Here is a 24235-nt window from a genome sequence, read left to right on the forward strand (position 1 = left end):
TTTCAGCCCCATTTCAGCTGTCCCGAAATTTCAGGCTAGAAAAAAGGTCAATTTGTCAGCAAGACACATCAATTAATGTAGGCCTAATCAATGGCAATCGCTGAATGTCATTAGGCACACATTTTGGTGTTTTGTAACAGATGTTTATTTCCATTAATCAAATAGAGTGAGTAGGCTGTACATGCAGTTTGGATGCTGGAATTATTTGAGTGGGCGAACAAGCACAGGTAGCCTACTTTTTGAAGTGATTTGTTTGACAGATGAAAATATGACTGGTTGTATTCCTGCCACATTAAAAGGTAAATGTACATGACGTCTATTATTAGGCACATGAATTTTGCAATACAGAGACCCACTGGGTGTGGCTGTACCTTTCTGCTCTTTCAAGTAGTCTTCATTCTGTTTCAGCCAAAGCTCAGTCTTGATTTTCACCTCTCTGTCATTCAGGAGATACTGCAGAGAAGGGTACATAAATTACATAAAGTACATAAATGACCTTAGTTATGCATTCACAGGCTTTATTTGCTGGCAATCCTGTAAAGTCAGAATGAATAGATGGTTCAATATTAGGTGCAACGTAAATTAAAATCCAGTACATACCAGCTCAATCTCATCATCATCAATACCACTCAAGTCCAGCTCTCCATTTTCAGCATCCTCATCTGAAAAATAAATTGGAACATTATTATTATTATAAATGTTAAGTATTGTAGGTTCTCAGGTACGCCAACTCACTCTGGGAGAAAGATATCAATTCCACAGCAGATAACACTTTACAAAATTCATCCAGTGTATTTCTGCAAAAACAATTGTGCCTGGAGTTTATCAGTAAATAATAAGCACCACAAATTCTAAAAACAAAAAATAATAGGTTTAAGCCTGATTTAAGCAGATCTGCCTGTACAGATTGTCTTTTCAATTACAATACGCTTTCAAGATTGTGGTACGCTTTATTTTCATGGAGTTGCTGAAACGTCAATTTGCATTTTGATGCGAGACAATGGATTCCTGAGCCTCATTTCCATTTTTACCCTCCTTCCTCTGGTGATTGCTCAGGTTGTCAAGAGAAGAAACAACAGCCACCTTTATGCCGAGACAAGACAGGAGTGTTCTCAAATCCCAGGGAACTCAACACTTCAATGATGAACGTTTTTTTCCCAGTCCCTCACAAAAGGAAAAGTCTGATTACCTTTGATAACAGAGACAAAAGGATTGTGGGATTGACTTCGGCAAAAAAGAAAGAAATAGAACAGCTTTCACACACAGATGAATCTCCTTGATAAGCCATTTTCTAATAAAGTGAGACTCCTTCGCCTGCCTACACACAGACACAGTCTCAGTCAAAGGGAAGAGGAGAGTCACGTCTTAAGAGGCAACATGTGACACGTTTATGGGAGTCGTTTAACTTCTGTCACCTCTCTGTCTGACGTGTTCAGAGAGCCATGCTTCCCTAGGTTAACACACTCACCACAGAAGCACACTTCAAAGCCGTGCCACACACATCCAGACAGGCTTCCCAGTTAATTAAGGAGAGACGGGTGCACAGGACACACCACACACAATATTACAGAAGGTGCAATCCAGTCAGTCGTGTTCAGTAGGTCCCAATCGGTCTGGCCCAGCCCTCTCAAAACTTCCCTTCAGTGAAGTGTGAGGGGAAGTTTTTTTATTTAACTCGGCAAGCCAGTTAAGAACAAATTCTTATTTACAATGACAGCCTACACCGGCCAAACCCAGACAACGCTTGGCCAATTATGAGCCACCCTATGGGACTTCCAATCACGGCTGGTTGTGATACAGCCTGGATTCGAACCATGGTGTCTGTAGTGACGCCTCAAGCACTGAGATGCAGTGCCTTAGACCGCTGCGCCACAGACAGGAGACGGACAGAGAACACACTATTCATCCAGAGGAGCAAGGAGGAGCATGAGAACAGGGGTGGTGACAAGTTAAATTAATTTCCTTAAACTATGACAATTACATTGCTTTTATCAAAACAAATTATTCAAGTAAATAATGATACTGTATGTGATGTGGAAAAAACTAAGAATAATAATGTACCGGAGAGTATAAAAAAAAATAGGCAGTAAATCGAGACTAGCTGCAAATGAATTAAAGTGTTGATTGCAGCAGGATAAAAGGCAGTGCAATTTACATTGTATTCTCCTTTGATAAAACCCTCTTAAAATGACATCATGATGTGAGATGGGCTTCTACAGTTTTTGTTCACACAGCACACCCTGCGCATCAATGCCATGAGCCCCAGGATTCCTTAGGGCTTTCCTTTCCCAATGAACATTTCTTTACCAGTAGATCCCCCCTCCCCCTGGAGCACTCTAGAACGCACTCCAAATCCGCCACAGAGGGGAGGAATAAAGGGTAGACCACTGTCAGATCGTCAACTGTGGGGGCTGTCCACAAGCCAAAAACACCAAATTCTGATGTGATGTTGTCAGAGATTAGATACTACACCGCATAGCTTCACTTTGTGTGTGTGTGTGTGTGTGTGTGTGTGTGTGTGTGTGTGTGTGTGTGTGTGTGTGTGTGTGTGTGTGTGTGTGTGTGATGGAGAGCAGCTGATCTCCTTGAGCCCATATTTCAGAGAGAGAAAAAGACAGGGGAGAAAGAAAAAAGTATGGTCCAGCAAATTAGAAGAGAGCGTCGGTGCTTCGAACCTGCGTGGTCCTCCCCTCTCCGCTCTCTTCCCAGAAAACACTCCAGAGTTCATGATCGTCAGGATGAATCAGCTAGTGGCATGGTGCTGCTCACGGTGGATCACTATTACCTAAACTTCAAGACTCCCTTGAGGTCCCCAACAACACCGCTGCTCCAAACAAGGCTTTCCCTTAACCTGAGAACATGACAAGTCTCATCATCATGCAAAACCAGCCCAGTGGTCAAGTCAAGCAGACTACATGGCAGCTGCGTGCTGAAAACAACCAAACAGAGCAGAGGAAATAAATAAAGTGTAATATTCTCCGACTGAGATGGGCAGGCCAGGCTGAGGCAAGAAGAGCCCATTAAAATATGACCTCCCTAACCTTGACTGAGCCCAGACAGACACTACTCCCTCTCAGCCACCTGCCTGGGCCCCTGCCCTGAGCCAGAGGGAGGGAAGGAAAGCGAGAAAGAGAGAGATGGCTAGAACGAGAGTGAGCAAGCGAGAGATTGATGGTTAAAGATTTCATAATGCTGCTGGTGGCAGAGCTGTGTGCTGGTTCACCATGTTGAGCACATCTCTAGCACTAACCTTGGGACAGGGACCCACCAGGCATTACAGCCCACTTCATTATCTGTTCCAACCCTTTAACATAACCACATACATCAAACAGCATTCAGATATGTTATCATAGTGCCTTGACAGTCCTTATGACATAATCCTGTGTTTGTGCTCCCTGGTTTCCACCATGCTAAATCAATAAACAGTTTTAGCCCTGATGCACGCAGTGAGTTAAAACCGAGAGAGCGAGAGCGAGAGAGAGAGAGATAAGCCTGAGGCACAGGACTTTCTGCTCCTCTGTGGTAAACGGCAGCTGTCATCTCCACTCAGGCTGGGAGCTACAGACAGAGCATCCCCTTTTCCTCCCCAGTCCACGGAGACGGATCATGTCCAGTCACGACTCGCTCATATGATATGTGTCACAGACTATGATGCAGCATCTCACCAAGCCTAGGAGACGCTACTGCAGCTCTTGAGAAACACAATCAGCCTGGTTTTACATTTGAAATCACAAAGGGGTTTTGTGAGACTTCCTGACAAAGTGTAATAGGCCGGTAGAGATGGGCTTAAAATACATACTAGAATGTTTTTATCCTAATCTTCCCGCTTTTGGCATATGCATATTAGAGGTCGACCGATTATGATTTTTCAACGCCGATACGAGGACCAAAAAAGGCCGATACCGATTAAATCGGCCGATTTTTACTTTTTTTTAATTTGTAATAATGACAATTACAACAATACTGAATGAACACTTATTTTAACTTAATATAATACATCAATAAAATCAATTTAGCCTCAAATAAATAATGAAACATGTTCAATTTGGTTTAAATAATGCAAAAACAAAGTGTTGGAGAAGAAAGTAAAAGGGCATTATGTGCCATGGTAGAAAGCTAACGTTTAAGTTCCTTGCTCAGAACATGAGAACATATGAAAGCTGGTGGTTCCTTTTAAAACATGAGTCTTCAATATTCCCAGGTAAGAAGTTTTAGGTTGTAGTTATTATAGGAATTATAGGACTATTTCTCTCTATACGATTTGTATTTCATATACCTTTGACTATTGGATGTTCTTATAGGCACTTTAGTATTGCCAGTGTAACAGTATAGCTTCCGTCCCTCTCCTCGCTCCTACCTGGGCTCAAACCAGGAACACATCGACAACAGCCACCCTCGAAGCAGCGTTACCCATGTAGAGCAAGGGAAACAACTACTCCAAGTCTCAGAGCGAGTGACGTTTGAAACGCTATTAGCGCACACCCGCTAACTAGCTAGCCATTTCACATCGGTTACACCAGCCTAATCTTGGAAGTTGACAGGCTTGAAGTCATAAACAGCGCAATGCATTGTGAAAGGCTGCTGGCAAAACGCACGAAAGTGCTGTTTTGAATGAATGCTTACGAGCCTGCTGGTGCCTACCATCGGCTCAGTCAGACTGCTCTATCAAATCATAGACTTAATTATAACATAATAACACACAGAAACACGAGCCTTAGTTCATTAATATGGTCGAATCCAGAAACTATCACGTTTATTCTTTCAGTGAAATACGGAACCGTTCCGTATTTTATCTAACGGGTGGCATCCATAAGTCTAAATATTCCTGTTACATTACACAACCTTCAATGTTATGTCATAATTACGTAAAATTCTGGCAAATTAGTTCGCAACGAGCCAGGCAGCCCAAACTGTTGCATATACCCTGACTCTGCGTGCAATGAACGGAAGAGAAGTGACAATTTCACCTGGTTAATATTGCCTGCTAACCTGGATTTCTTTTAGCTAAATATGCAGGTTTAAAAATATATACTTCTGTGTATCGATTTTAAGAAAGGCGTTTATGTTTATGGTTAGGTACAGTCGTGCAACGATTGTGCTTTTTTTCGCAAATGCGCTTTTGTTAAATCATCCCCCATTTGGCGAAGTCGGCTGTCTTTGTTAGGAAGAAATAGTCTTCACAGTTCGCAATGAGCCAGGCGGCCCAAACTGCTGCATATACCCTGACTCTGTTGCAGAGGTGACACATTTTCCCTAGTTAAAAGAAATTCATGTTAGCAGGCAATATTAACTAAATATGCAGGTTTAAAAAGATATACTTGTGTATAGATTTTAAGAAAGACATTGATGTTTATGATTAGGTACAAGTTGGAGCAACGACTGTCCTTTTTCGCGAATGCGCACCGCATCGATTATATGCAATGCAGAACAGGCTAGATAAACTAGTAATATCAACCATGTGTAGTTAACTAGTGATTATGATTGATTGATTGTTTTTTATAAGATAAGTTTAAATGCTAGCTTACCTTGGCTTCTTACTGCATTCGCGTAACAGGCAGGCTCCTCGTGGAGTGCAATGTAAAGCAGGTGGTTAGAGCGCTGGACTAGTTAACCGTAAGGTTGCAAGATTGAATCCCCGAGCTGACACGGTAAAAATCTGTCGTTCTGCCCCTGAACAAGGCAGTTAACCCACCGTTCCTAGGACATCATTGAAAATAAGAATGTGTTCTTAACTGACTTGCCTAGTTAAAAAATATTTATATAAAAATAATAATAATAATTAAAAATACATTAAAAAAAATTGCCGGCCAAAATACTGATTGTTATGAAAACTTGAAAAATCGGCCTTAATTTAATCGGTCGACCTCTAATGCATATCTCTATGATGTCATCAGTAGTCACCTTACCCCACCTTCCTCCGAGGGGCTGGCCATCCGGCCATCTGTCATGCTGGCCCTGGCCCTACAGACTGTACTGCCCCTAGGCATTGTAAAACACCCCACATCTCCGCCTTCTCACTGTGGAATTGAGGCATCTCCAGATGTCAGGCAGAGAATGTAAATGACAGAGCGGAGGACCTTTGTGTGTGTGTAGCTTCATCTGACCTCTCTATGATTGCCTTTTTGTTAAATGGGAAGGAAGATAAACACCAGTTTTTCTAATAGCTTACATTTTTAAAGGCTAGCCCAGGTAGGTAGGTCGGATGTGTAGAGTGGTGCTGCTGCTGACACAGTGAACATTTGATTCTATTCCACCTTGAATAGCTTCTAAATAGACCTTTTAACAGCCCAAAATTAGCAACTAGAGATCTTCTCACTTCACTTGGATCTGCCTTAAGATATTCACACACCAGAGGTCGTTACGCTCTCTGAATTATATTGTTATGTTTAGCTGTAAGTTACAGAGTAGTAACTGTAGTCTTAGAATTGGAGAGTCAGGAGCCCTGCTTAGGTAAGCAGGAGTCTACTTATTTACCAATGGCTTTAAGCACTGGCAGTGGACAACTCCAGTCATTGAGCGCTTCGTTGTCCAATGATTGATTGACTTTCAAATCAAAACCTGGTATGTGGGGGAAAATGAGGCACAAGTTTGTTTTCTGCGCAAACATCTGAAATGGTTCAGGGAAGTGCCAAGATTCACCTAAATCCAGAGGCCCAACACCTTTAAATGGCCCTTGCGGAGTGCTGACATTATCAGCCCATAAAAGCAGAGCCGTTTAAAAAGTGCCAGAGGCTGACTGTGCTCAGTGATGCTGTTAAGGTCAGGCCCAAAGTCATTGTTTGGACTAAGTGCCTGGATGAAAACACAGGCCTTCAATCAATGCCTGCTCTAATGGTAAAGGACAGTGCTCCCTGAAGACAAAACTATATAGACTTTTGCGACAGAGTTATCATGTGGTTGCCGAGTCGCAAAGCTTTGCCAAGACTGGCTGCTCTCTCCCTGACTCAAGTGTAAATGAATATGCCATTACTCAGAGACTAAAGCATCTAAACTTCAGCACACCTACTGTAACAATCACTAGTCATGCCTCTGGTTTCCACCCTTCAATTAGAGGTCATCTGTACCAGAGACCGGAACTGGGACCAGAGCGGGTCCCGATCGAGAATTCTAAATGACACCACGGGTCTGGGTCGGATCCGATATGATTGTCACGGGTCTCAGGTATGTCAGTTAAAATTGCACTTGTCCGGAAGGGCCCATACAGATCCAAACGCAACTGCTGCAGTATAGCAAAAGAGACATTTTATAATTTATGCTGCTGCTCTTGCTTTTCATGAGTGGAACAGGGCACAAGTAGCTTGTTGGCCAATCATGAATCAAAGTGGCACAAGGCGACAGGTATAAAACCTGTGTGTGTGGCAAAAGTTAGGAGATATTTAATCAATGGAAGATGGAATAAAAATGACAGAATTAAAAAGTTAAAAGGAGAAGGATTGGCTACAATGACCAAGAACCACAACAGGTAGGCTGCTACTTAATATTCTGAATGAGGGTAACTGTAGGATGAGAAGGCATATTCACTGCAGCCTCAATTAGCCTAGCTAGTTAACTCCCGGTTTGATGCAGTCAAGACAGGTACTACATAATCATATTGGATGATAAATACCTTAACTATGGCAACTATTAGTCTACTATAACGCGAGTCTGCTTGTTTGGTTGCGGTCTCATCTCTCCGTGTCATCTGCTCACAGTATGGCCCCTCCCTGCCTGCTAGAGCAGCACCCCGGCCTCCCTTTATCAGCTCCAGTTAATAAAGTAGCATAAATTACTTTCCCCACACTCTAGTTGTCCTCAGGTCCATTCGGAACAGGTCTCTATGTTTTAAGAATGAATTTATGCATATCAGGTACGGGTGGGAAAGCCCCAGGTCCATTTTGAAACGGGTCCAACATTTTGGACTCATGAAGACCTCTACCTTCAATATAGGCGTTAGGGATGGATGACAGATTGGTTTAGTCTACTCAATTCCATCTTTAGTGTCTTAAACACATGAACAGACTCTCAAAAGGACCCCTCCTCCCCTTCCTCTTAAGCCGTGCCCAAACCAACAGTGCACGAAAACATAACTGATCACACACAGATGAAAGTCGCCTTATTAATGACAAGGTCCTACTCTGCCCACTTAATGCTTCAAACGTTGAGCTGGGGACCCTTGAACTTCCGCCCCTCCCAAACCCACCATAATTAGCCAGTTTTGGGGAAGCTACTCTGAAAATATAGTTTACCAAGCTACCAATTACTTCACACTGGAAGAAGTTAAGCTACCCTTAAGAAAAAATATAGTTTACTTAAGTAAAGTTAGAAAAATAGTTCACTACTTCCAAACTACATTGTGAAAAAAAAATATCCAAATCTGAAATGTCAGACTTCAAAGAACCATCGCTCTGTAGTCAGATGTCAACAGAATGTGTGATTTAGCCAATTAAAACACATAAAGCGAGAATTAGGTTTCAAGTGTGAATTGGGCAGGTCTGATGCCAAAAAAGGAAATTATTGCCTATGTCACACATTTTTTGCTAAAAATAAAAAGGCGATTGTAGTTTTATTTAATTTAACCTTTATTTAACTAGGCAAGTCAGTTAAGAACAAATTCTTGTTTACAATGACGGCCTACCCACGCCAAACCCAGACAACGCTGGGCCAATTGTGCGCCGCCCTATGGTACTCCCAATCACGGCCGGATGTGATGCAGCCTGGATACGAACAAGGGACTGCAGTGATGCCTCTTGCACTGAGATGCAGTGCCTTAGACCGCTGCGCCACTCGGCAGCCCAAACACCACTGTGGCATTAAATAAATGATTAACTACTGAAAAAACTACCAAGATTTGAATTAATTTCAACTACCACCAAGAAACTGCAATATGTAATTCAATTATTAGTTGAACTACAGGTAGTTCACTACTCCAACACTGCAATTAGCCAGGCCTGAGACACCACTGGCAGACTGCATCCATGACACAACCATTGCAGACACACAGATCCATGAAAGCAGCCCCAAGAGGTACACACAACAACACCGACTTGCTTAAATCATCCTCTCTCACTAGATCAGCCACATATTAAAAAGTATTCTATTAGAATGAGTCAAAAGGTCAGCCAATGTACAGTACCAGTCAAAAGTTGACATACCTACGCAATTCAAGGGTTCACTATTATTTCTACATTGTAGAATAATATTGAAGACAAAAACGAACACATGTAATCATACAGTAACCAAAAAAATTGTTAAACAAATCAAAATATATTTTATATTTGAGATTTTTCAAAGTAGGCACCCTTTGACAACTTTCCACACTATAGGCATTCTCTCAACCAGCTTCACCAGGAATGCTTTTCCAACAGTCTTGAAGGAGTTCCCACATATGCTGAGCACTTGTTGGCTGCTTTTCCTTCACTCTGCGGTCCAACTCATCCCAAACCATCTCAGTTGGGTTGAGGTTGGGTGATTGTGGAGGACAGGTCATATGATGCAGCTCTCCTTCTTGGTCAAATAGCCATTACACAGCAATGACAGTGGTGGGTCATTGTCATGTTGAAAAATAAATGTCAGTGGGACTAAGCGCAACCCAGATAGGATGGCGTATCGCTGCAGAATGCTGTGGTAGCCATGCTGGTTAAGTGTGCCATGAATTCTAAATAAAAGTCACCTTCAGTGTCACCAGCAAAGCACCATCACACCTCCTCCAAGCTTCATGGTGAGAACCACACATTCGGAGATCATCCGTTCACCAACTCTGCGTCTCACAAAGACAAGGCGGTTGGAACAAAAAATCTCAAATTCAGACTCATCAGATCAAAGGACAGATTTCCACCGGTCCATTGCTCATGTTTCTTGGCCCAAGCAAGTCTCTTCTCTTATTGGTGGTTTATTTGCTTAATTGAGCTGTTCTTGCCATAATATGGACTTGGTCTTTTACCAAATAGGGCTATCTTCTATATACCACCCCTACCTTGTCACAACACAACTGATTGTCTCAAACGCAAAAAGGAAAGAAATTCCACAAATTAACAAGGCACACCTGTTAATTGAAATGCATTCCAGGTGACTACCTCATGAAGCTGGTTGAGAGAATGCCAAGAGTGTGCAAAGCTGTCAAAGGCAAAGGGTGGCTACTTTGAAGAATCTAAAATATATATTCATTCAACACTTTTTTGGTTAATAGATGATTCTATATGTGTTATTTCATAGTTTTGATGTCTTCACTAATATTCCACAACGTAGGAAATGGCAAAAATAAAGAAAAACCCTTGAATGAGTAGGCGTGTCCTAACTTTTGAATGGTACTCTATATTTTCCCCTTTCACGGACATGGAGGATGAGATCCACATGACAAATGTACATAGAGATAACTCAAACTCACGTCAGTCAATAAAAGCTTTTGATACATTAATTTGAGAAGCATTATAAACTCAGCAAAAAAAGAAACGGCCCCTTTTCAGGACCCATCTTTCAAAGATAATTCGTAAAAATCTAAATAACTTCACAGATCTTCATTGTAAAGGGTTTAAACACCGTTTCCCATGTTTGTTCAATGAACCATAAACAATTAATGAACATGCACCTGTGGAACGGTCGTTAAGACACTAACAGCTTACAGACGGTAGGCAATTAAGGTCACAGTTATGAAAACTTAGGACACTAAAGAGGCCTTTCTACGGACTCTGAAAAACACCAGAAGAAAGATGCCCAGGGTCCCTGCTCATCTGCGTGAATGTGCCTTAGGCATGCTGCAAGGAGGCATGAGGACTGCAGATGTGGCCAGGGCAATAAATTGCAATGTCCGTACTGTGAGACGCCTAAGACGGCGCTACAGGACGGACAGCTGATCGTCCTCGCAGTGGCAGACCACGTGTAATAACACCTGCACAGGATCGGTACATCTGAACATTTTTGTATTTATTTTTATTTCACCTTTATTTAACCAGGTAGGCTAGTTGAGAACAAGTTATCATTTGCAACTGCTACCTGGCCAAGATAAAGCAAAGCAGTTCGACACATGGAATAAACAAACATACAATCAATAATACAGTAGAAAAATCTATATACAGCATGTGCAAATGAGGTAGGATAAGAGAGGTAAGGCAATAAATAGGCCATGGTGGCGAAGTAATTACTGACTGTTACTTTTGATTTTAACCCCCCCTTTGTTCAGGGACACATTATTCCATTTCTGTTAGTCACATGTCTGTGGAACTTGTTCAGTTTATGTCTCAGTTGTTGAATCTTATGTTCATACAAATATTTACACGTTAAGTTTGCTGAAAATAAACGCAGTTGACAGTGAGAGGACGTTTCTTTTTTTGCTGAGTTTATGATTCAAGCCGATGACTCATTTTAAATCACAGAATGGTGGGTCTTTTAAAACCAAACCCATCTAATAATCTATTCTTCTGACAATAGATTATGTTTTGTCCTTAGTGGCTACAGTGATCCTTCCATAGAGATTGACTCTGTTTGTTTTGAAACTCATTCCCTTCTATGACTAGATTTTGGTCACCTTCTCTCTACACTCCCCAGATGCCCACTACCATGAAAACCAATCTGCTTCACCACATCCGGACAGACAGTCAACATCCTCCTACACCTTTGAAATCCCCCACACCTTGACATTTCTAGATATGGAGTAGAGGGAGAAGTGAGAGACAGTGGAATATCAAAATTAGGAAGGAGCAGTAAGGAATATTTCCGATGCAACTAACAGCAGGGGAAAAAAGCATCTAGAGCAAGCAAAAGGTTTGCTAACCGTTCTCCTTCTCCTCTCCGATGCACTTGCTGATAGACTCTGGGAGGCCAAGGCTGGCTGCGGTGGGCATGGGCCCCAGGAGCGAGGCTAGTGATGGGCCTCTGCGTGGAGGTCTCTCCTCCTGCCCCTCTCCATCCTCCTCTCCAGAGATCACCTGGTCACACAGCTCCTTATTGAGGTGCTGGGCCACCGCCTTTAGCTCCTCGTCCTCCCTCTCCTCCCCATCAGGAAGAGATATTTCATCATCCTCTTCCTCCTGGGGGCCTAGGAGGTGGAGAGAAAGAGCAAGACATCCAAATAAAATCCTATAAATCCTACATGCAATTACATTTCCTAATTAAACTGATAAAAACTAAATGATGCAGAGAACAAGTAGAGAGACTGACATTGCATTTCAAGGCAGATTGATTTAGTCGTCGTTGTGGCTGATTATGAGAATAATTCAAACTGTATGACATCTGTGTTTTCAATCAAGTCAAGAGTCCTTCATGTAGTTATGGTTGAATCTACCAACCCGGGTAATGAGACAAGGTACCTTATAAAATAAGTACCTGGTTTAATTCTACGGTACCATCAAGCTGTCAAAGTATCATCATGATGACAGCCCTCTTAGTGTTGATAAAAGCCCAGTGTGTGTGTTATAATTGTGCTTCCCAGCCCAGGCAGAAGAGCAACAGGCCTACATCACGCTGCCAGCCTGCCAGCCAGTGGCCCCGCTACAGAGGCCGTGCAGAGATTAAGAATGAAATGCAACACAACCAGCTAGGGGGGCACAGATGGTTGGAGGGGGTTTAGCTCATCACAGTTAAATGGCAAATGTGCGTCATCATAACATTCTCATTTGCACTGAGTGAACAATTGTTTTGTTTTTTTCTGAGTATTTAGATAAATGGAAGTATCAGGCTCTAGCGACAGACTGGTAGCATAGTGAGATACAAACACACACCCCCCCACCCCAGGGGGTCCTAACTAGAGAACTTGCATGGCTGCTGAGCGCAGCAGGACCCCTCAGTGTCGTACCGGCTTTTGCACAGGAGGCGTACATCCCTCTCAACTTGGGCCGGCTCTGCTCCAGCTCCATCTCAATCTCATCTTGGTACTCATGGATTTCACCTGTTGAGATAAAACCCAGACAACGCTGTAAAGTCAGAGTGGAGTCGGCAATCTTTGTATATTTATTTTTTACGAATTGTTTGGTTGGCATTTGACTAGACATTTTTCATAACCGTACCTTGAACATCGTCAATCTTCTTCTCTAATTCTTCTTCAAGCTAGAAGGAAAAAACCCAAGATCGGGGTGTGAATGTAAAAAACAGCAGTGCCATATTGAGACAAAACACCAGTTAAAACATAGGACGAGATAAATAAGGGTGGTACGGTTGTATCCTTCCTGCAGTTCCTCACCAGCTTCATTCTTTTCTTTCTCTGGCCAGCGATGAAAGAGGGCGGGTCACACTCCTGGTCAAGATCCACTTTCATGAATTCCTCAATGGTCAGCTGGCTGGTGGGCGTGTCCTCAAACTCATTCAATCTGAACCATGAGAAGGAAAAGCGTCAGCATACTCTTTATAGAGATGACTGAGAACATGCAAGGCTAATCCTACTTCATTTGGAAGACGCTGTAATGTGCTTTTCAAGCAGCGCTCACCTCTTTCTTAGTGTGGCCTCGCACACCTTCACTACACTAATGATTTCTTTGATGGTACGGCGGAACTCGTGCATGCGAGCAGCGACCAACAGGGCTGAGAACAAAAACACACACACACACACACAGGTGAAATACTCCATCACAGAAACAAACCTTGCCGACAAGTTTAATATCCACATATATTTTCCAATTTACCCACCAATTGTTGTAATATTCACGTTCTAATAATCTATTAATGTTGGTAGAACATGTAGCGCTGCAATGCAAGCTCTGGATACGAGCGTCTTCTAAATGACTAAAATGCAAATAATCTAAGCCATTAGATAAATCATCAATTCAGTAGTAGGTTCTGTTCTTACGCGAGTAGTTTGAATCGTCTTTGTTGTTCTAGTAGCCTGCTTTTAGAAATCCCATGGTCTATCGCGCACAATCACTTCATATTGAGTAACAAGCTCTTCTAAACTTCTCTTTCCTCTATGTAAGTGAATCCTCTACATGATTTAATGATAAGCAATTCATTAATCTGATATTGCAGCTGAGGAAAAGCGAGAAAGGCAGAAAAGTGGAACCAGGAGCATAAATGTCCACATGCCTGGAGAAGTTGGTTCTTCAGTTTCAGGATGTCTTGCCAGTAATACATTAAGCAGGGAGTGTTCTGTTCAGGTCCAGTAAGTAGGGAACAGACTGTAGTACATTGTCACTGATTGGATCCTCTGGTTACTTATGAGTGTTACCTGTGATTAGGGGTCACCTATGATCGAAGGTCACATGATCTGAGCTATGATTACAGATCCCTGTGGTGAGCGATACCAGTGGACATGGTTACCCTGTAGTTTCTGTTATTCATGAAAGGACTAGCCTACCTGTGATTGTGGTGGTAACCTGTGGTGTGGTTTACCTGAGCTCATTGTTACCTGCGCCACACAGTCCTGAGGGTCTCCGTCCCGTGTGCATCCAGTCCCTTTTCATCCTTTGCAGCAGTCGCAGTGCTGTCATGGACACCTCGTGGTTCTTCTCTCCAAACTCCAGCATGTGGGCAAAGCGAGGGATGTACAGGCAGGGGTCTGGAATGGGAGATTGAGAAACTGAGATCCAACCCAGATAAGCAACATTATTATGCTAATATATGAATTGCAGATGTCTCAATGGTGTACAGCAGGGTACTGTTTACAACTCTGTAGACATTGATCAGAAAGGGTTATGTCTTCTTTAATGAAAAAGTCAATAATATTGGATATATTCATATTATTCCCAGTGGAACACATTGTGACCAATAAGGACGAATACTTCTACACTGCATTTTCAATCCAAACTACCTTAACTTCTGCCTTTCCATCATCCGAAGCAAACTAGTGACATTCAATCTCCATCATGTCAATTTAAATGTGTTGTTTGTCTCCTTTTTATGCGCTTTGTGATTATTTTCTGTAAAGAAAAGCACTATACAAGTTAAGATTATTATTAAGTTATGACTGTAGAATCAAATGACCCATTTGGCAGTGGCAGAGCCTTCTGTTGGAAAGCTGGAATACATTCAGTTGCCAAACGTTGCATATAAAAATGCCATGAATAGAGCTGACATGATTCCTTATTCTACATGTCAGAGGGATAAGCCTGTTTCTTTGTAGAAAAAAATATCTGAACGTTCAAAAACGTTTCATCCTGCTGAATGCACCCCAGGTAGAGCAGGCTGCTGGTAGTAGAATATGGTAGGAGCCCAACCCCCATCTCCAAATCTAACATGTCTCCTGGGCTGGCTCTAGTTAAGTCTCTACAAAGCAAACTTCAGGAACAGTCCCCTCTAATCTAACGCGCCAACATTCAGCCAAGGTAAACAGAAGTGCGGTCTTCTGCTGTCAAAGCTTTTGCGAGTGGCTTGCATCCAGTGGAAATAAAGTGGTGCGGCTGATGTTACTTAAACAATGCAAAACAGGATCAAACAAAGCTCAAATAATTCTGCATCAAACTTTCTCATTTCTGACGAGTGGAGATATTACACAAGTAAACCAATCGGACATTAAATTACGAATGGTTTAAATCCAAATGAAGCCGTGATTACGCATAGGCTATAATCGGTAATTTAAATACATGTATCATTTACATCAGAAACAAGGACGTGGATATACATTTTTTGAGTTGGAAATGGAAACAATATTTTCACTAAGAGTTTGGCGATCTCAGTCCGATGCCTAATGTCCATATTTGGACGTCACATTGAATTAATGCGGCATTCGTAACCAAGTAGGAATTGACCAAATATGACATGGAAAATTTCACTAGAAAGATCGACCAACTGGTAATTACTAGTTGGGAACTGAGCTCCCACTTTTCCTACATGCTAACATCACCTACTAAGGAAATTAGCTTGATAACAGCATTTTCGGAAGTTAAATACAAAACAATTATAAAAAGCAATCTATTAATATGGTATTTTAACTCTAATTTGTTTACAAACATGATAGGTGTACTTTTAGTTCATGGTTTATATTGCTTGTTGGCCATTAGCCAATTGGCGTTTCTCAATTACTTCAAAGTACGTGAATGCATCCAACTGGTATTAACGACTTCACAACTGGTAAATTAGCACCTCCCACTTAGTTACAAACGCAGCATTAGCGAGAGCTGGTCAGAGGCTTGGAGGAGGCGCTTCTGACGTTGACAGTATGGGTAAATCTGATTTGTTGTTGGCAGCGAGCTGGGCGTCCGAGAGGATTATATCAAATAAAAAATAAAAATCACTGCAACTAAAACGCCAGACCCGACAAATTATAATTCACATCGTATCCATACATCAGCTAAAGAGGAACCCGCGCCTTTTCCTCGTTGATCAGTAGCTTTTCGAGAAAAACATCTGCCAGGATTTGCGCAGGAAAACAGCGGACTCCAAGCGAGCAACGATTATCTGTATTTACCATCCGCACAAAAAAGGGAAACAATACGTTTCGGGGAGAGCTCAGTGGCAAGAGAGGATGACATGAGAAAGGAGTATTCTGCTTGAACTTGTTATACAACCTCAATCACAGGACGGATATTTTGTATGTTTCTCTTACAATTGATTCGGGGTTCGTAGACTTCTTAATCGCTGAATTTATGCAACACTTGCATCTAAAGGTCACGATTTGTGTATCAATTGTCAACGCAGATTAATAGTAGATCCTGGAGTTCGTGGTTTATTTTTAGGGAAAGGGCCAACGCTTTGTGTGCCGATGCCAACGGCAGATTGCAGGTTGCTCCATCATGGTCGGATCATGAAGTGTCTGACTTTTTTACTCTTACTTCCAGAAACACTGAAAAAGTCTAAAACGACTGGGAAACACACAAGCAGGTTACCAGTATGCTATGATATTCTAACCCTGTCCTTGAAGAAGAAGATGGCTGCAGAACTGTACCCTGCGACCAACAACGGTACTACGGTGACCGGCACTGACAAGAAAAGCAATGTGCAGGTCACCCAGTCAACAACCACTGCAACAACACCGACCACCCAGCAAAACATAAACAACAACAACGTCGAACCTCCGAGCTGGCAGTCCTCTCACCCCACGCTACGGGAGAGGTAGTCTCAGCTTCTTACTTATATTATTTCGATTTAGTTCAAAGATGGCTATTGTAAACCAAGTCAATGTCCATAATTGGAATCACAATTTATAATGCTCCATTGTGTAGGGCATGCTATAATATTGTCTTGCAAAAGCCTTTTATGGAATAGCCCAAGTTGTCATATCTCATTGACAAATTTTCTCCCTTCTAGGAACGCGGTGATGTTCAACAATGAACTCATGGCCGATATCCATTTCATTGTTGGTCCCTTCGGTGAATCTAAGAAAGTGCCAGCGCACAAGGTAAGCTCCCTCTCTATTTGGAGAAGTTGACTTTTCTGAACCATCACGCCTATGATGAGTGACTAATCATGTGTCCGTTTTCTTTCCCTCCAGTATGTGCTGGCAGTGGGTAGCTCGGTCTTCTGTGCCATGTTTTACGGGGATCTTGCAGAGGAGTCGTCCGAAATCCATATCCCAGATGTCGAACCTGCTGCTTTTCTAATTCTGCTGAAGTAAGCCACTCACTCATATTAAACATGACCAGCACAATGTCACTTCAAAATAAATTACACATCCAAAGCAAGACAAGTGCCAAAATGCTAGCTCAAAGGGCACAGGGAGCACTGTAGAGAACTGTAATTGCTGGTTTCTTTGCTCTTTGTTCATCTTGAAACATTTCTCATTCAAAGCCAATGATTTACCCAGAGGGAATAAGCAGTCTAGAGGATAATGACTTTTTGTTGATACTATAACAATTCGTCATACAACGCCAATGCAATGAAACGTTGCTGCTTTTTATCCACTTGGGAGAATAGTGGAAGCTGTGCCAAGTCCACATCTTAATTTCCTAGAAGGAATAGCCGTCATGAATTCTCCACATGCTGATGATCTGCCTTCTTTACTAAACTAGAATCTCATTCTATTCCTCCATTTTGTCCCCTTCAGGTACATGTACAGTGATGCGATAGACCTGGAGGCCGACACCGTGCTGGCCACCCTGTACGCTGCCAAGAAGTACATTGTACCCGCCCTGGCCAAGGCCTGCGTCACCTTCCTGGAGACCAGCCTGGAGGCCAAGAACGCCTGTGTGCTGCTGTCCCAGAGCCGTCTGTTTGAGGAGCCTGAGCTGACACGGCGCTGCTGGGAGGTGATTGATGCGCAGGCCGAGCTGGCCCTGGGCGCAGAGGGCTTCTGTGAGATTGACCTGCAGACCCTGGAGATCATCCTGCAGAGAGAGACCCTCAACACCAAGGAGGTGGTGGTCTTTGATGCTGTCATGAGTTGGGCCACAGCAGAGTGTAAGAGGCAAGGACTGGGAGAAACCACCCGCAACAAGAGATCTGTCCTGGGCAAGGCACTCTACCTGGTGCGCATACCCACTATGACCCTGGAAGAGTTCGCTGATGGGGCAGCCCAGTCAGACATCCTGACACTGGAGGAAACGCATGACGTCTTCCTGTGGTACACAGCGGCCACCAAGCCCAATCTGGACTTCCCACTGGCACAGAGGCAGGGCCTGGCACCCCAGAAGTGCCACCGCTTCCAGTCGTCAGCCTACCGGAGCAACCAGTGGCGCTACAGGGGCCGCTGTGACAGCATCCAGTTTGCAGTGGACAAGCGGATCTTTATTGCTGGACTGGGCCTGTACGGGTCAAGTGGTGGGAAGGCAGAGTACAGCGTCAAGATTGAACTGAAGCGTCAACGGGTGACCCTAGCACAGAACCTGACCAAGTTTGTATCGGACGGATCAAGCAATACATTTTCTGTATGGTTTGAAAACCCGGTTCAGGTGGAGCAGGATGTCTTCTATACGGTGAGTGCCGTGCTGGACGGGAATGAGCTGAGCTATTTCGGCCAGGAGGGCATGACAGAAGTACAGTGTGGAAAAGTGACATTTCAGTTCCAGTGCTCCTCGGACAGTACCAACGGGACTGGGGTGCAGGGGGGACAGATCCCAGAGCTGGTATTCTATGCATAAACTGAACTGGTCATAACGGACAAGTAGAGGACATATGGACTGTACATCCATATGTTTAAGCCTTCTAAATAATGTAGCATTAAGACACTACGGTATGTCACTAAACAAAATACTATTTTTAAGTGAAGGAATGCTGTTATTTATTTTAAACTTATTTGAATTATTAACTGCAAAAAGCAGTCCCTTGTAAAAAGTCGTATTGCACTTGTGGACAGCCTCTGCAATGGTTTTTTTGTACATAAAGTACGGTTATATGGTTTGTGGCTTGATGCTGATCAACCCTGATGTTCTGTGCGAGAGCTTATGAACCTGCAGAAAATCATAAAAGTTATGCGAGATAAGCCACAGATGTTGCTGCTCATCATTATATAACTCGCTTGCATGTGTGAAATTTGTTTGAGGGATTATTTTGTTGTTAGAGCACCCTCTAGGTACACAGATGAGTCCTACAGGCAGGTTGGTAGAAGTGATGTGGTCAAACCTTCATGACGCCTTTGTTGGCGCAAAGTCACTAATTTGACCACTTTTAATAAGTGGTAAATAGGTTTGGTTCTCAGTAGCAAGACAAAACTTAAACCAACAGCATTTCTCCAAAAAAGACATTCAACAGTATTGCAGGGAGACGGTAGGTACCTATGGCAGGGGCATTGATGCAGAGCTCTCTGGCCAGGATCAGGAAGGTTCTACCCAGGACGTAAACATTTACCTGAGGGAGGGAAAAGAGAATAAAGAGCAGAAATACAGGAGGGTAGTGCAACTTTCACTGAAACCCACCCTGTCAAGTCCACAATGTCCTCATAACATGATCCAGAGTTACTTAACAATTGAGTAGCTCGTGATCAAATCTGTTCTAGTAAGTAACTCAAAGCTAAACTGATGTACTATCTAGAAAGCCCATCGATTCTCCAGAACAGGGGTAGACTAAAGCTCTAGTTTCTAGCCCCTGATCTCCGACCATCTCATTCTTTCCAGCTAACGCTCCAGACCTTAGGGCAGCGTTTCCCAAACAAGTCCCGGGGCCCACCCTGGGTGCATGTTTTGGTTCTTAACCCTAGCACTACACAGCTGATTCAAAGATTGATGGGAGGTGGGTCACAATGCCTTCCCATTCCCATGGGAGAGGAGGGCAGTGATCACTGGCCTGGGTGGGGCACCACAAACTGGGGATTTGTGGAATATCTACCCATAGCACACTGATCCTTGACTGGATAGCACACTCCTACCCTTCAAATACCAGGGGGTAGGGTCAGCTCTTCCAAGGACAGCTGAGAGCATAAAAATACAACTGACCAGCTGTGTCTGAGAAATGTCCCTCCACCCTAACACTGACTTTATACGTAGAACAAAAATGTGGGCGTATATTTATACAGTCCTTGGCTTTAGTTACAAAGCTCAACATACTGCATAAGCCAACTTCCATCTTGTTGGATGTTATATCTAACCACTAGGCAGCGTAGCCTAGTGGTTAGAGCGTTGGACTAGTAACCGAAAGGTTGGTTGCAAGTTCGAATCCCTGAGCTGACAAGGTACAAATCTGTCGTTCTGCCCCTGAACAAGGCAGTTAACCCACCGTTCCTAGGCCGTCATTGAAAATAAGAATGTGTTCTTAACTGACTTGCCTAGTTAAATGAAGGTTAAAAAAATAAATGGTCAGTGTGGGAATGGGATCATTTATACTTAAAATATAAAAAGAAGCATCCTTGATGTATCCGACTGTTCAATTATATTTCAGAAGAGGTTTTTATTTATCTCCCAACAAACAAAAAAAGGGCTAAATGTCAATGTCGAAGTGCAAACACTCGATCAGAGTTGAAGAAAGATGGAGAAACATTTGTGTAGGCCTACTCATTGGAAACTCACCTGCAGGAGGTCACTGAGGTCAAGAAGCATGTCTGTAAAGGGGTGGGTTAAATCAATAAAACCACAAGATAATACACTACACAATTACATCAATTGGGTTTCCATTCTCTGCAAATGGTACAGCCAAGTATGTTTGTTATTTTCAATAAAAAGTATTTCACACTTCCTAACCAGCATTCATTAATACAATATTACAGATGTTAGAATATGAAATACGAAGAAGAAAAAAATTGTATGAAATGAAATGTATGCATTGTAATGTATGCACTGTAAGTCGCTCTGGATAAGAGCGTCTGCTAAATGACTAAAAAAAAAAAAAAATACATTTTCAGGATAATTTCTGGTGCAGCCAACAGTGTACATTAATTGAAAGTGTCACCTCAGGCCAGCAGCATTTCTATATATACTGAGCAACAGCTTCTGGAGAATCCCCCCCCCCCAAATCAGCCTCTGGAGACACTTGTCTCCTGGTGACCAACACAGCCCCTGCATCAGTCTCTGGTGACAGGTGCACGTGTCCAGGGGCAGCCAAAGTAGTTTAGCGACAAACCTCTTTAAAAAGCCTCACAATGGGATTATGGTCCCCACTGAAATGGAAAAGATAATCATACAGTCTCGATATGAGATTACAGACAAGTCATTATAATAATGAAAACAAGTCCCTCTGTGCAGCTGATTTTCTCAGAGATAACAGTTGCTACAAGCATCCTGTTTTACCATTTCAGTAGTATGGGGAAGGAGGGAGGGAGCTTACTTCCAAGCCCTGCCTATAAAACATGGAGGTTTCATTTTGACGTGAATACTTGGCTGTCATTCATCAAGGTCATGAATGTGACCATAACCTGGCCCTTCCCAACAACACAGCATCTGTGGGAATGATCCCATTAAATGTATTAACTAGCATTAAATTGAGGGCCCACTGAGCAATCATTGCAAATATCCAGATGTCCCTTCACTGAGCGCCATGCCATTTCAGCTGCTAGACACTGAACAATGTTTGCCTCTTGATTCCTTGTTCTCTACTCATCATTCCAGTCCTCTGTCAAAGTTCTACAGATTGTTTTCCCCAACTGTGGAAAAGTGCATTTTTTCTTTTTCCAACCCTCACCCACGACCCACGTAAACAATGTAATGGGAAAGGCTTTGCTCTGCTCCCTCCTGTTCTAGCAGATAAAACTGTCCCCTGCCCTTCCTGTGAAACCACTGGCTGTTACATAACCATATCATACTCAGTCAATGACAGGAAACGATAAACCAACAGCCGTACAATGGGATATAAAAGCTGATCTGCTTAATATTAGGACAGTACAGAAATGGGTACTGAGTGAAACACATTACCACAAGTCATGTCCCCGAAAAAAAAAAAATCTTGGTCGACCAAGAGTTCTGTTCTTTCAACCAATTGATTGGTTGACATTTTTAAATGTGTATTTTTCCATATATTGACACATCCTATGTGTTTTAATCAAATCAACTGTATTCACTGAGTTTGTCTGATGCTTTAAGCACACGGTTGATTAATTGATTTGATTGTGCTGGGCCGGGCCGGGCCGGGCTCAGACTAGCATCCGTTGTCTCGCTCTCCTCCCTGCTGCAGCGACCACCACAGACCAAAGTGTTAGTCGCTCTGTCCATGTTTCTGAAGACGCAATATTATAACAGCCATTTCCGACTAAAAAGTTCTGTTACCGAAATACCTAATTTGTTTAGGAAAAACTCTATATTCTCTCAACCCTTGCTCTCTTTATGTGACAGTATGCATCACATGCACGTGTCCAAAGACCTGTTCACACAGGACTAGTATTACTAGAACGTTGGTTATGTCATTATTACTCAAAAATGTCAGTTATTCCAGAGGATGATTCGGATGGGATTCGTTTTCTCTCAAACTGCCCCCTGTAATTATTATCTTCCCAATAAATTGAGTTATGACGCAAGCCTGGAGGTTTTTAATTCTAGGCGTGAAGATACAATATTTCAACATGTCAAGGTGATAGGGCCGCATTGATAACTCAAGCTTGGTTCCCAAGTTTCTAAATCATACCAAACCATCTCCTCATTCTGCAGCTGCCTCCGGCATTGTTCTCAACACCAATATGCTGGTTAACTTTGCTATTACGCACAAAGCAACATGGCCTAGGCGCCAACAGTGCACTGATGTGTTTCAGAACCACTGACAGCGGCCTCTATCCAACGAAAGGAAAACGCATGTTATAAAATATTATTTTTATGAGTGTTGCGCCATTGTTCTTATGTAATATAACCATATACAATTTCAGTAGCCCGTCTTAGACTGGACTGTTCCATTCCCACGACCTCCACAATGGATCAGTCCACAGCGCGAATCAGACATATCTTGTACACCATGAGAGAATATGTATTTATTTTTGCTCCTGAGGTCAGCCCTAGTGCATTCGGAAAGTATTCAGACCCCTTCCCTTTTTCCACATTTTGTTACGTTACAGCCTGATTCTAAAATGGATTCAATTGTTTTTCCCCCCTCAATCTACACACAACACCCCATAATGACAAAGCAAAAACAGGTTAATTTTTTAAAATAAAAACCTATTTTAGAATAAGGCTATAACGTAACAAAAATGTGGAAAAAGGGAAGTGGTCTGAATACTTTTCAAATGCACTGTATATACACAAAAGTATGTGGACACCCCTTCAAATAAGTGGATTTGGCTATTTCAGCCACACCATTTGCTGACAGGTGTATAAAATTGAGCAAACAGCCATGCAATCTCCAAAGACAAACATTGGCAGTAGAATGGCCTCACTGAAGAGCTCAGTGACTTTCAACGTGGCACGGTCATAGGATACCACCTTTCCAACAAGTCAGTTCATCAAATTTCTGCCCGGGTCAACTGTAAGTGCTGTTATTGTGAAGTGGAAACATCTAGGAGCAACGGCACAGCCGCTAAGTGGTAGGCTACACAAGCTCACAAAACTAGACCGCTGAAACACGTATCGCGTAAAAATTGTCTGTCCTCGGTTGCAACACTCACTACCGAGTTCCAAACTGCCTCTGGAAGCAACGTCAGCAAAATAACTCTTCGTCGGGAGCTTAATGAAATGGATTTCCATGACTGAGAAGCTGCACACAAGCCTAAGATCACCATGCGCAATGCCAAGCGTTGGCTGGAGTAGTGTAAAGCTCGACGACATTGGAGCAGTGGAAACACGTTCTCTGGAGTGATGAATCGCGCTTAACCATCTGGCAGTCCGACGGATGATTCTGGGTTTGGCGGATGCCAGGAGAACGCTACCTGCTCGAATGCATAGTGACAACTGTAAAGTTTGGTGGAGGAGGAATAGTAGTCTGGGGCTGTTTTTCATGGTTCGAGCTAAGCCCCTTAGTTCCAGTGAAGGAAAATCTTAATGCTACAGCATACAATAACATTCTAGACAACTCTGTGCTTCCAACTTTGTGGCAACAGTTTGTGAACGGCCCTTTC

General features: G+C 42.8%; 2 protein-coding genes across 4 annotated transcripts in view; one reads left to right on the top strand and one right to left on the bottom strand.

Moving 5' to 3' along the window:
* brf1a (BRF1 general transcription factor IIIB subunit a) overlaps nucleotides 1-24235 on the bottom strand; it is a 60261-nt gene that overhangs the window by 22777 nt on the left and 13249 nt on the right. The window contains exons 5-14 of the mRNA XM_014210704.3: nucleotides 20775-20806; nucleotides 19548-19620; nucleotides 14309-14458; nucleotides 13395-13488; nucleotides 13151-13277; nucleotides 12978-13017; nucleotides 12767-12859; nucleotides 11747-12010; nucleotides 601-662; nucleotides 372-453 (exon numbers count right to left, since the gene is read on the bottom strand). Of these exons, the coding sequence (XP_014066179.1) occupies nucleotides 372-453; nucleotides 601-662; nucleotides 11747-12010; nucleotides 12767-12859; nucleotides 12978-13017; nucleotides 13151-13277; nucleotides 13395-13488; nucleotides 14309-14458; nucleotides 19548-19620; nucleotides 20775-20806 (1017 nt within the window). The remainder of the gene's footprint in view (nucleotides 1-371; nucleotides 454-600; nucleotides 663-11746; nucleotides 12011-12766; nucleotides 12860-12977; nucleotides 13018-13150; nucleotides 13278-13394; nucleotides 13489-14308; nucleotides 14459-19547; nucleotides 19621-20774; nucleotides 20807-24235) is intronic.
* Nucleotides 16085-20944, top strand: LOC106610963 (BTB/POZ domain-containing protein 6-B). Of its 3 annotated transcripts, none has more exons than XM_014210706.3 (5): nucleotides 16085-16456; nucleotides 16677-16950; nucleotides 17146-17236; nucleotides 17330-17448; nucleotides 17882-20944. In XM_014210706.3, the coding sequence occupies exons 1-5, from the start codon at nucleotides 16432-16434 to the stop codon at nucleotides 18912-18914; spliced, it is 1542 nt and encodes a 513-aa protein (XP_014066181.1). In that variant the 5' UTR covers nucleotides 16085-16431; the 3' UTR covers nucleotides 18915-20944. The 3 variants fall into 3 exon arrangements, with proteins under 3 accessions (XP_014066181.1, XP_014066183.1, XP_014066180.1); XM_014210708.3 differs by having other exon boundaries at nucleotides 16085-16429; XM_014210705.3 differs by having other exon boundaries at nucleotides 16085-16950.

This window comes from Salmo salar, chromosome 09 (assembly GCF_965601325.2).
Source record: "Salmo salar chromosome 09, fSalSal1, whole genome shotgun sequence".
Taxonomy (NCBI): domain Eukaryota; kingdom Metazoa; phylum Chordata; class Actinopteri; order Salmoniformes; family Salmonidae; genus Salmo; species Salmo salar.